Below are 13,437 nucleotides of genomic sequence, written 5' to 3'. Positions count from 1 at the left end.
TTTACAGTTTTACTGCAAGATATGAATTGCCACAATGTTTGTTCTTCAAATTATGTATTATATTAAAACAGAAATTATTTAAATAGCCCAATGCTCACATTATCTTGAAAAATAAATAAAAAGTGGCTGCTACACTGTATATGAAATGAATGTGCCAGAAAACAATAATAAGGCAAGTAGATTTTGACTCATCGTTACCACTTAGGCTACATTACCTGGGACGTGCAAATCTACACTGACATGTTTTACAAGGAGCACACAAAGACATTTAGGAAGTTCATGAATAAAATGTTCATGAATAAAATGTTTTTGGGGTGCTCAATAAAGTACAATCAATGTACCCTCTATCAAATCAAATTTTAGTTGTCACATGCGCCGAATACAACAGGTGGATACCTTACCGTGAAATGCTTACTTACAAGCCCTTACCCAACAATGCAGTTTTAAGAAAATAGAGTTAAGAAAATATCTACTAAATAAACTAAAGTAAAAAATAAAAAAGTTCAAAAAAACACACACAATAAAATAATGAGGGTATATACAGCGGGTACCGGTACTTGGGTGAGACGAACATTTTCTGCTGCCCCTTTAGGACGGGCCTTTACTGTGGCAATGGTGGGATTCACATGTCTGTTTGTCTGAGAGATGAGATTCTCCGACATCCTTTTGCTAGTAGCAGTTGATCAAACTTAAACTAACAACCTAGTGTGTGAACAAAATGATGTAAATAGCCAAAAAACACGAGGACATAGTCACACTAGTAGACTTTAGGGCAAATTCTACCAACTTCTATGCCTGTGCCCTTCTAAAAATGTATCTTCCAGAACATCACTCATTGACTTTTTCCACATTTTGTTACGTTACAGCATTATTCTAAAATTGATTTTTTTTTTTATCCTCAGCAATCTACACACAATACCCCATAATGACAAAGCGAAAATGGGTTATTAGAAATTTTTGCAAATAAATAATAAACAGAAATACCTTATTTACATAAGTATTCAGACCCTTTGCTATAAGACTCGAAATTGAGCTCAGGAGCATCCTGTTTCCATTGATCATCCTTGAGATGTTTCTCCAACTTCATTGGAGTCCACCTGTGGTAAATTCAATTGATTGGACATGATTTGGAAAGGCACACACCTGTTTATATAAGGTCCCACAGTTGACAGTGTATGTCAGAGCAAAAACCAAGCCATGAGGTCGAAGGAATTGTCCGTAGAGCTCCGAGACAGGATTGTGTAGAGGCACAGATATGGGGAAGGTCCCCGAGAACGCAGTGGCCTCCATCATTCTTAAATGGAAGAAGTTTGGAACCACCAAGACTCTTCCTAAGAGCTGGCCGCCCGGCCGAACTGATATCGGGGGAGAAGGGCCTTGGTCAGGAGGTGACCAAGAACCCAAAGGTCACTCTGACAGAGCTCCAGTGTTCCTCTGTGGAGATGGGAGAACCTTCCAGAAGGACAACCATCTCTGCAGCACTCCACCAATCAGGCCTTTATGGTAGAGTGGCCAGACGGAAGAAACTCCTCAGTAAAAGGCACATGACAGCCCGCTTGGAGTTTGCCAAAAGACACCTAAAGACTCTCAGACCATGAGAAACAAGATTCTCTGGTCTGATGAAACCAAGATTGAACTCTTTGGCCTGAATACCAAGCGTCACGTCTGGAGGAAACCTGGCACCATCCCTACTGTGAAGCATGGTGGTGGCAGCATCATGCTGTGGGGATGTTTTTCAGCGGCAGGGACTGGGAGACTAGTCAGGGTCGAGGGAAAGATGAACGGCGCAAAGTACAGAGAGATCCTTGATGAAAACCTGCTCCAGAGCGCTCAGGATCTCAGACTGGGGTGAAGGTTCACCTTCCAACAGGACAACAACCCTAACCACACAGCCAAGACAACGCAGGAGTGGCATCGGTACAAGTCTCTGAATGTCCTTGAGTGGCCCAGCCAGAGCCCGGACTTGAACCCTATCAAACATCTCTGGAGAGACCTGAAAATAGCTGTGCAGCGACGCTCAACATCCAACCTGACAGAGCTTGAGAGGATCTGCAGAGAAGAATGGAAGAAACTCCCCAAATACAGGTGTGCCAAACTTGTAGCATCATACTCAAGAAGACTTCGAGGCTGTAATCACTGCCAAAGGTGCTTCAACAAATACTGCGTAAAGGGTCTGAATACTTATGTAAATGTGATATTTCCGTTTAAAAATAAATAAATATTCTAAACCTGTTTTTGCTTTGTTATTATGGGGTAATGTGTGTAGATTGATGAGGAAAGAAAACTATTTAATCAATTTTAGAACAAGGCTGTAACCTTGCACGGTAGAGCCCTGAAATGAACTCACAGAGACCATAAAGAAGCATCATGCTCTTTAATGAAACAAACACAGCGCACACAAATCATACTTACCACAGGTACTGGGAGGCGGGACAGACAGCAGACTGTCACAGAAAGCGGATGTTTCTGGTTTTCAGGGATACAGTATTTAACATAACTTCCGTTTTCCTGAAAAAATGAAAGTGGGACCTCTGCTCAGGCGTATTTTTGCGACGTTAAGTTAAACCAGCAGTGTTTCCCTGTCATTGCTCGCTTTGTGAAAAGATGCATATCGTTCATTCTAGCGGGAGAGGGCTCAGCTAGCTTTTTTTCTGACTATCAAATTGAAAGTAGCCTAGTTAAAATAAGTGTAAAAAGTAGCCAGCTGAAAATGAGATGGAATCTGCTGTTTAGCCGACAGTCGGCACTAGTGGAAAACACTGCATTCCCACCATTCCTACATACTCATATCTTCATTTGATAATTAGCACTGAATAAATGTATTCACATCCCTATCCTGTAACTGATACCCAGCATATATACATCATATCCTATATCCCATTTTCAGGTTATCCTGCTGCTGCTACTGTTCTTCATGAGGAAGCCGTGGCGCTGACCATCACCCTGTTCACGTGGCAGGCAAAGGTGTTCACTCACCTGCCCCTGCTGGCCCTGCAGCCCTTCTGGACCTTCCTCAGCCTCATGCTCTTCTGGGTGTCCTGGCTCGGTGTGCTCCTCTTCCTCGGAACCACAGGTCAGAATAGAATACAACTTTGTCACATTGTGAAACAGACATTTTTGTTAATGTCTTTATTTTCCCCTTTCATCGAGATATTTACGTCTAAATAGACCATTTTGGCTAGCATACAATTTATTTTTGCAGATTTGTATCAATTATTTTATGCCCCAGAAAAGAATAAGGTAGTGGACTTGCGTCACAAGGAAAGTTTGGAGACTGTATTTGGTTATTTTCACCCTGCTAGTGATGTGATGATTAACCATAGAGATCCTATTAAATTACTAAAGGGGCTATGTAATGAAACAGTTCCATAATGGGGTGAAAATGGCAGCCATCTTGGTCAGGGAGAAATCCAAAACCAGTTTAATTAGAATGAATGGCAGTAGAGGCACGTGATGTATTTCCTGCCTTTACTTATGCAGGAAAATAAAAGTAAGGTATGTGATGCATCAGAAATTGTGTAATGGAATTATAGTCAACCTAAAATATTGTCCTATAAATACATTTTACACGTGTTTTATACACATTGTCTGTATAAAAAGGACCCTGTCTTTCAAAGATAATTCGTAAAAATCGAAATAACTTCACAGATCTTCATTGTATAAGGTTTAAACACTGTGTCCCATGCTTGTTCAATGAACCATAAACAATTAATGAACATGCACCTGTGGAACGGTCGTCAAGAAACTAACAGCTTACAGACGGGAGGCAATTAAGGTCACAGTTATGAAAACTTAGGACACTAAAGAGGCCTTTCTACTGACTCTGAAAAACACCAAAAGAAAGATGCCCAGGGTCCCTGCTCATCTGCGTGAACGTGCCTTAGGCATGCTGCAAGGAGGCATGACAACTGCAGATGTGGCCAGGGCAATAAATTGCAATGTCCGTACTGTGAGACGCCTAAGACAGCGCTACAGGGAGACAGGACGGACAGCTGATCATCCAAACATCACACCTGCGGGACAGGTACAGGATGGCAACAACAACTGCCCGAGTTACACCAGAAACGCACAATCCCTCCATCAGTGCTCAGACTGTCCGCAATAGGCTGACAGAGGCTGGACTGAGGGCTTGTAGGCCTGTTGTAAGGCAGGTCATCACCAGACATCACCGGCAACAACGTTGCCTATGGGCACAAACCCACTGTCGCTGGACCAGACAGGACTGGCAAAACGTGCTCTTCACTGACGAGTCGCGGTTTTGTCTCACCAGGGGTGATGGTCAGATTCACGTTTTTTTCGTCTAAGGAATGAGCGTTACACCGAGGCCTGTACTCTGGAGCGGGATCGATTTGGAGGTGGAGGGTCCGTCATGGTCTGGGGCGGTGTGTCACAGCATCATCGGACTGAGCTTGTTGTCATTACAGGCAAGCTCAATGCTGTGTGTTACAGGGAAGACATCCTCCTCCCTCATGTGGTACCCTTCCTGCAGACTTATCCTAACATGACCCTCCAGCATGACAATGCCACCAGCCATACTGCTCATTCTGTGAGTGATTTCCTGCAAGACAGGAATGTCAGTGTTCTGCCATGGCCAGCGAAGAGCCCGGATCCCTATCCCATTGAGCACGTCTGGGACCTGTTGGATCGGAGGGTGAGGGCTAGGGCCATTCCCCCCAGAAATGTCCGGGAACTTGCAGGTGCCTTGGTGGAAGAGTAGGGTAACATCTCACAGCAAGAACAGGCAAATCTGGTGCAGTCCATGAGGAGGAGATGCACTGCAGTACTTAATGCAGCTGGTGGCCACACCAGATACTGACTGTTACTTTTGATTTTGACCCCCCCCTTTGTTCAGGGACACATTATTCCATTTATGTTAGTCACATGTCTGTGGAACTTGTTCAGTTTATGTCTGTTGTTGAATCTTGTTATGTTCATACAAATATTTACACATGTTAAGTTTGCTGAAATTAAATGCAGTTGACAGTGAGAGGACATTTCTTTTTTTGCTGATTTTATATGTAAACGGACCATAAATGTCTCAGATTTTGTTTTCTTAAAGCTGTCAGTGCTATTATAGGAGTACATTTACATGCACACTAATAATTTGATATTAAACGGATTATGGCAGTAGGCAGAGTATTGAAATAGGCATGTATACGCCTTACTCGGCTTATCTTAATCGGCGTAAGGTCAAAATCGAAGTAAGCATACGCCGAATACACCTGGTTTTCTAATGTTTCTAATTATTAGGACATGTAAACAGCTTAATCGGCATTCCAGCTGTGTATTTGATGTGCGCATGTGCCAGAACTGATAGCGCAAGCCTCTCTCTTATCCGTGAGTGAAGTGAGTTCGGAAAAGCTGAAAGTATGCATTTTAGAAATAGTTTTCACATACAAATTTGATATGTCCGAACTCCGAATCAAATAGGCTTCGCAAAAATAACATGGTCACTGGTAGAACCTTTAGTTTGATAGATTATTTTTCTGCATTTATTTAAGTCCCATCAAGTAGCCTGATTTCAAATGTGTCCATGTAAACAGGATTATTAGGGAAATCGTTATTTTTGCAAAGCATGTAAATGTTTTAAACAAGCTATTATATACTGAACAAAAATATAAACACAACATGTAAAGTGTCACGGTTCAGACAGACGACAAGAGGACCACAATTGCGTCACACCAGAAAGTTTATTTAAACTTAAGGGGAAAGGGATGTAGGGAGTGAGTGAAGGCTCCAGGGGTTATCCCGTCCGATGTGCTGGGTCTGTGCCTCCCCCCAGTGGCAGCGATGCGTCCGATGACGCCGGTGGTTGGTGGTCCAGAAGTCCTGGGGGAGGAAACACAGACACAACGGGGCGGAATGAAACCAGGCAGCAGTACAGTTCAAGGGAAATCCAAAATACGTAGTAGCAAGGCAGAAGGCTGGTCAGAGTTACCGGGATTGAAGAGTAGTCAGGAGTCGTAATGGCAGAAGCAGGTCTGGATCTCCTGAGGCAGAAGAGTATCCAAAAACCAGGCAGGTCCGGGGGTCACAAAACCAGGGTGAGCCAGAAGCGCGAGCAAACAGGTTCCGGGTGTGAGCTTTGCAGACGATCTGACAAAGGAGAGCTGAAAGACAGGGCTATAAATACTGGGAGAGGTTAGTGGGTAATGCAGCGCAGCTGGCAGAGTAATTAGAGCCGAGCAGAGCAGGGACAGGTGGAGCTAGTTAGGCTGAGTAGAGAGAGTGGTGAGCAGAGTGGAAGAAAACTAAGGTGGTAACCCGGTGGAGTGAGAGGCTCATGACAGAACCCCCCAAGGGACGGCCCCAGAAGTCCCAAGAGCAACACCACGCGCGGGCGGAGGGGAGCCGGAGGAGGGCTAGAACTCCTCCGAGCGGTCCCAGTGAACGTCCTCATCCTCGGAGGAAGCCGGAGGGCCGTGGTCGGGGAGATGGGACAGGTCCCGAGACCGGATCAGGCACAGGACAGGAAGCCGGCGGGCAGGACGGTTAGAGACCCCTCTGGGGCGGCCCCTACGGATTGCAGGTTGATCAGGATGCCGTTGGTGGAAAGCGGTGATGAGAGTCCTATCCACAATCCGACTAGCTGGCACCCAGGTCCTTTCCTCAGGTCCATAGCCCTCCCAGTCAATGAGGTACTGGAGACCCCTACCCCCTCCGTCTGGACCGAAGCAGGCGGCGGACGGTGTAAACCAGACCACCATCGGCCGAGCCGTGGAGGAGGAGGACAAGGCGCAGCAGGGACCAGCGGACTCCTGGGCACAGGCAGGGGCTGCAGCAATCCGGCTGGGGCTGGCAGGACGACTTGTGTTGGTTGCAGATGGGGCAGGCTTGGACGAATTCCCGTACATCCTTCCTCAGAGAGGCCACCAGAACCTCTGGGCGAGCAGGTTGTAAGTGCGGGTGGAGCCAGGGTGACAAGCTAGGCGGGAGTCATGTCCCCCACTGAACGACCTGGGACCTCAGGTCTTCGGGGACAAAAGGCGGTCCAGCTGGGCAAGTGCTGGGACCTGGCTGGTTACGGAGAGCCTCCAGCACCTGTTCCTCAACAGCCCAGGTCAGAGCTGCAACGATGCAGGGACTTGGCAGAATCGACACAGGGTCCTTGGAGGGTCAGGAGCGGAGTTAGTAGGTACTGGCCGAGGGTAGTGCGGCGCAAGCAGGCAGGTTCGGTGGCAGTCCTCTCCCCACTCCCTGATCACCCCGGTCACCCAGTCGAGCTGAGGTTGTGCCGGCGGAGCCATGGGTAACCCAGGATGAGGGGTTGGCCTGGAGAGGGGAGCAGGTGAAACTGGATAGTTTCTTGATGGTTTCCGGACAGACCCATCGAGACCGGGGCCGTGACATGAGGTGACCGATCCGAGTAAGTGTCCGTCCAGTGCCCGGGCAGGAATAGGAGGTGTCAAACGGAGGTTCTCCAGTCCCAGTTGGCGTGCCAGCTTGATGTCCATTATGTTGGCTTCGGCGCCAGAATCCACCAGAGCAGCCAGGGTGTGAGTTGAGTCAGAGAGGCGGAGGTGAACTTGCAGCAGGGGTTTGCGGTCGGAGGACTGGATGGTCATTGAACTCAACCGGACTCCCCCTATGCCCGGTGAGCTTCGGCCCTTTAAAGGGCAGGTTACCACACGATGTCCGTCACCTCCACAATAGAGACAGAGGTTTGAGGTGAAGCGTCGCTGGCGCTCTGCAGGAGTGAGAGAGGCTCGCCCAATCTCCATAGGCTCAGACTGAGTCAAGCTGACCTGGGTGAGTGGCAGTAGATGACAGGAGCCCAGTCGGATCTCTCCGAATGCCGGTAGTAGGTGGACCTTGGCGCCCCCCTCTCACGACGACGGGTCTGTATCCCTCTGTCGATCCTGACAGTCAGTGCGATGGCTTCATCAAGAGTGGAAGGCAGTTCATGGGAGACCAACTCGTCCTTGATATAGTCAGCCAAACTATGGAAGAAACGCGTCCACCAACGATGGTGTGTTCCAAGAACTTCGTCTAGCCAGGGTTCGGAAGTCGATGGAATGGTCTGCGACTGTCGTCTGCCTTGTCGAATACTGAACAGTTCACGAGACCTCTGCGGTTGGTGAATCCAGGTCAAACACCTTCAGCATCTCCTCAGCAAACAGGTCGAAGGTTGCACATGCGGGGTTTGACGTTCGAACTCTGCTGTTCCCCAGAGTCGAGCTCGGCCCGTCAGGTGAGTGATGGCATACCCAACTCTAGCCCCCTCCGTGGCGAAGGTCCTTGGCTGCAAGGAGAACTGAAGTCGGCAGCTAGTCAGGAATGGCCGGACCTGGGTTGAATCGCCGTTGAACCGCTCGGGGTTTCCAATCTTGGGTTCCGAGCAGCGGCTGCAATGACCGGGGCAGGTAACTCGGGGGCAGGGCTGGTGGGCAGACTGGCTGGGGTCAGGTTGGTGAGAGTTGAATGATCATGGCGGTTGTTGTTGCTGCTGCTGGGACTGCTGCTGGTGCTGCTGGAACTGCTGATGCTGTTGGTGGCCGACCTGAAGCAGAGAGGAGATGACGCCGCTCATGCGGCCTAGCTCTCTCTCAGTGTGTTCCAGGCGTAGCATGGCGGTGGGTTGCTCAGGCTCTTCGGTTTCCATGTCGGGGAAGTGTGCGCTGAGTCCATGATGGTCAGATCGTACTGTCAGCGGTTCAGACAGACGACAAGAGGACCACAATTGCGTCACACCAGAAAGTTTATTTAAACTTAAGGGAAAGGGATGTAGGGAGTGAGTGAGGCTCAGGGGTTATCCCGTCCGATGTGCTGGGTCTGTGCCTCCCCCAGTGGCAGCGATGCGTCCGATGACGCCGGTGGTTGGTGGTCCAGAAGTCCTGGGGGGGGGAAACACAGACACAACGGGGCGGAATGAAACCAGGCAGCAGTACAGTTCAAGGGAAATCCAAAATACGTAGTAGCAAGGCAGAAGGCTGGTCAGAGTTACCGGGATTGAAGAGTAGTCAGGAGTCGTAATGGCAGAAGCAGGTCTGGATCTCCTGAGGCAGAAGAGTATCCAAAACCAGGCAGGTCCGGGGTCACAAAACCAGGGTGAGCCAGAAGCGCGAGCAAACAGGTTCGGGTGTGAGCTTTGCAGACGATCTGACAAAGGAGAGCTGAAAGACAGGGCTATAAATACTGGGAGAGGTTAGTGGGTAATGCAGCGCAGCTGGCAGAGTAATTAGAGCCGAGCAGAGCAGGGACAGGTGGAGCTAGTTAGGCTGAGTAGAGAGAGTGGTGAGCAGAGTGGAAGAAAACTAAGGTGGTAACCCGGTGGAGTGAGAGGCTCATGACAGTAAAGTGTTGGTCCCATGTTTCATGAGCTGAAATAAGAGGCCAGAAATTTTCCATATGCACAAAAAGTTTTTTTCTCTCAAATTTTGTGCACAAATGGGTTTACATCCCTGTTACTGAGCATTTCTCCTTTGCCAAGATAATCCATCCACCTGACAGTTGTGGCATATCAAGAAGCTGATTAAACAGCATGATCATTACACAGGCGCACATTGTGCTGGGCACAATAAAAGGCCACTCTAAAATGTGCAGTTTTGTCACACAACATAATGCCACATGATTCAAGTTTTGAGGGAGTGTGCAATTTGCGTGCTGACTGCAGGAATGTCCACCAGAGCTTTGGCCAGAGAATTGAATGTTCATTTCTCTACCATAAGCCCCGCCTCCAACGTCATTTTAGAGAATTTGCCAGTACGTCCAACCGGCTTCACAACCGCAGACGACATGTAACCACGCCAGCCCAGGACCTCCACATCCGGCTTCTTCACCTGCGGGATTGTCTGAGACCAGCCACCCGGACAGCTGATGAAACTGAGGAGTATTTATTTCTGTAATAAAGCCCTTTTGTGGGGAAAAACATATTCTGTTTGGCTGGGCCTGGCTCCCCAGTGGGTGGGCCTATGCCCTCCCAGGCCAACCCATGGCTGCTCCCCTGCCCAGTCATGTGAAATCCATGAACTGTAACTCAGTAAAATTGTTGAAATTGTTGCGTTTATATTTTTGTTCAGTGTATTAATCTGACTATCCACAATAATTGTCTTATTGTGTGCATGTAACCATGCACAATATCAGTACTTGTTGCATTTACAACTTGTCTAAGGCCCATCATCAACTGATTTGAGCCAGTGTAGGACTGTGGATTGACTGCATTGTTTGAATGGAATGTTGGCATACTGGCAGTTAATTAGAAACATTAATGGAAACATTCCTCTACCTACTGTCTGGCTAGTTAACACACATACAGTGCAGATCAATTCTTCACATTCATTGTTTTATACACTATCTTATCACAGCACTGGTAAACCATGGCTAACCAACATGGGTGACATTAGGACCATCATAAGAAGGTTCATGTCCATTCTAGTATTCTAATTCCTAATTCTATGTAGTCCTGTGACATTTTGGAAGTGAAAGCGCACAGCTAGAGTGGTATGACTCGACACCCACTCTTATTTAGATTCTTGGGTCAGTCTGGTGCTGTGGGTGGCAGCTCGGGCACACAGTCAAAGAAAAGGTCTCTGAAATCTACCCACTACATTCATATTCTCCCTCATCAACAACAACACCAGAGCAACGTCAAATACAACCAAGCGTCATGTTTTTGTACAATTTGTCTGCCTAATATTTTCCTGTGCCTACCTTTTTAGCTCTTCCTGGATGTTATTCAGATTAGAGTTTGATAAACTAGATAACATTAAAAAAGAGAGTCCATCAAACTCATCCGAGCTGCAGTGTTTGTTGTTGCAAAATGGTGCCATCTTGCTGTATTATATTTGACTCCAATCAATTTATGAATGAAAATATAATTTTTTTGAAATCAGGAGCTTTCCAGGCACAAAATCATGATCCTTGAATGCCTTGCAGATCAGAGGAGATCAGCCTACCCCTAAACCTGGCTGTAGGGAACCCTGTAAAGAACGAGAAGATTGACCCCTAACCTTAGCTGTGTGCCCCTACAGGTAGCCCTGTGCAGAGCGACCTCTAACCCTGTCTGTGTGTAACCCCTACAGGTAGCCCTGTGCAGAGTGAGGAGACAGGGTTGGTGGAGTATCAAATGTCAGGTCCACTCCAGTACATGGTGTGGTACCACGCTGTGGGCCTCATCTGGATCAGTCAGTTCATCCTGGCCTGCCAGCAGATGACCGTGGCTGGAGCTGTGGTCACCTACTACTTCACCAGGTCAGGAGAGAGTGTTGTGATGAAATGCTATGTGATGAAATGTAATGGCATGCTTGTGATGTGTTTACTTGGAAATATCCCGTATCATACCTGGGTCCAAAATATTGTTTTTTCTGTCAAATACGTTAGCTGCACTTGATTGCCTGGTGCATTTGAACCAATGGAATTGTCCCAAAAGTGCAAAGTACGCCCATCTTAGCTACAGTACAATGCCTGCTTTATTGGTCTATTTGCACGGATAATACTGTTTAAACCCAAGTCTGTCCTGTATCAGTTAATTGGACTATTTCCAACTCTTCTTCTTTTCCTCTATCCTGTGGTGGACATCAGGAATAAATCTCAACTGCCCATGACCCCCATCGTGTCGTCTATGCTGCGTCTTGCCCGCTACCACCTGGGCACCGTGGCCAAAGGCTCCTTCATCATCACCCTGGTGGAGATCCCTCGCCTCATCCTCACCTACATCCACAACCAGCTGAAAGGAAAAGTACGTCCTTAATCTCATTCAGCTATATCACTTACATTCACAATCAGTTCAAAGGCAGAGTATGTAGGGTGTTCACGCACTGCTCTAGAATGTTGAGAGAAACGGGGCAATTCAAGAGGGCGCTACAAAATGTATGTCAAAACTTAGTTTTCTTTGCCCTATGTCATTATAATTCACATACAGTGGGGAAAAAAAGTATTTAGTCAGCCACCAATTGTGCAAGTTCTCCCACTTAAAAAGATGAGAGAGGCCTGTAATTTTCACCATAGGTACACGTCAACTATGACAGACAAATGAGAAAAGAAAATCCAGAAAATCACATTGTAGGATTTTTAATGAATTTATTTGCAAATTATGGTGGAAAATAAGTATTTGGTCAATAACAAAAGTTTCTCAATACTTTGTTATATACCCTTTGTTGGCAATGACACAGGTCAAACGTTTTCTGTAAGTCTTCACAAGGTTTTCACACACTGTTGCTGGTATTTTGGCCCATTCCTCCATGCAGATCTCCTCTAGAGCAGTGATGTTTTGGGGCTGTCGCTGGGCAACACAGACTTTCAACTCCCTCCAAAGAATTTCTATGGGGTTGAGATCTGGAGACTGGCTAGGCCACTCCAGGACCTTGAAATACTTCTTACGAAGCCACTCCTTAGTGTGTTTGGGATCATTGTCATGCTGAAAGACCCAGCCACGTTTCATCTTCAATGCCCTTGCTGATGGAAGGAGGTTTTCACTCAAAATCTCACGATACATGGCCCCATTCATTATTTCCTTTACCGGATCAGGTCGTCTGGTCCCTTTGCAGAAAAACAGCCCCAAAGCCATGATGTTTCCACCCCCATGCTTCACAGTAGGCATGGTGTTCTTTGGATGCAACTCAGCATTCTTTGTCCTCCAAACACGACGAGTTGAGTTTTTACCAAAAAGTTCTATTTTGGTTTCATCTGACCATATGACATTCTCCCAATCCTCTTCTGGATCATCCAAATGCACTCTAGCAAACTTCAGACGGGCCTGGACATGTACTGACTTAAGCAGGGGACACGTCTGACACTGCAGGATTTGAGTCCCTGACGGCGTAGTGTGTTACTGATGGTAGGCTTTGTTACTTTGGTCCCAGCTCTCTGCAGGTCATTCACTAGGTCCCCTGTGTGGTTCTGGGATTTTTGCTCACCGTTCTTGTGATCATTTTGACCCCACGGGGTGAGATCTTGCGTGGAGCCCCAGATCGAGGGGAGATTATCCAGTGGTCTTGTATGTCTTCCATTTCCTAATAATTGCTCCCACAGTTGATTTCTTCAAACCAAGCTGCTTACCTATTGCAGATTCAGTCTTCCCAGCCTGGTGCAGGTCTACAATTTTGTTTCTGGTGTCCGTTGACAGCTCTTTGGTCTTGACCATAGTGGAGTTTGGAGTGTGACTGTTTGAGGTTGTGGACAGGTGTCTTTTATACTGATAACAAGTTCAAACAGGTGCCATAAATACAGGTAACGAGTGGAGGACAGAGGAGCCTCTTAAAGAAGAAGTTACAGGTCTGTGAGAGCGAGAAATCTTGCTTGTTTGTAGGTGACCAAATACTTATTTTCCACCATAATTTGCAAATAAATTCATAAAAAAATCCTACAATGTGATTTTCTGGATTCTTTTCCTCAATTTGTCTGTCATAGTTGGCGTGTACCTATGATGAAAATTACAGGCCTCTCTCATCTTTTTAAGTGGGAGAACTTGCACAATTGCTGGCTGACTAAATACTTTTT

General features: G+C 46.9%; 1 protein-coding gene across 1 annotated transcript; it reads left to right on the top strand.

Annotated features, from left to right (window-relative positions):
- Positions 1–2,887: 2,887 nt before the first annotated feature.
- On the top strand, positions 2,888–11,833 carry LOC121566603 (choline transporter-like protein 1; the record flags this gene model as incomplete). The annotated part of the gene is made up of 3 exons (XM_045220772.1): positions 2,888–3,073; positions 11,022–11,190; positions 11,521–11,833. Coding segments are annotated over 3 exons (524 nt in total), but the record flags the coding sequence as incomplete, so codon positions are not given.
- Positions 11,834–13,437: the final 1,604 nt, after the last annotated feature.

This window comes from Coregonus clupeaformis, unplaced genomic scaffold (genome assembly GCF_020615455.1).
Source record: "Coregonus clupeaformis isolate EN_2021a unplaced genomic scaffold, ASM2061545v1 scaf5901, whole genome shotgun sequence".
NCBI lineage: Eukaryota > Metazoa > Chordata > Actinopteri > Salmoniformes > Salmonidae > Coregonus > Coregonus clupeaformis.
Note: the sequence above shows the minus strand (reverse complement) of the source record. Positions and strands in the feature narration are given on the sequence as shown.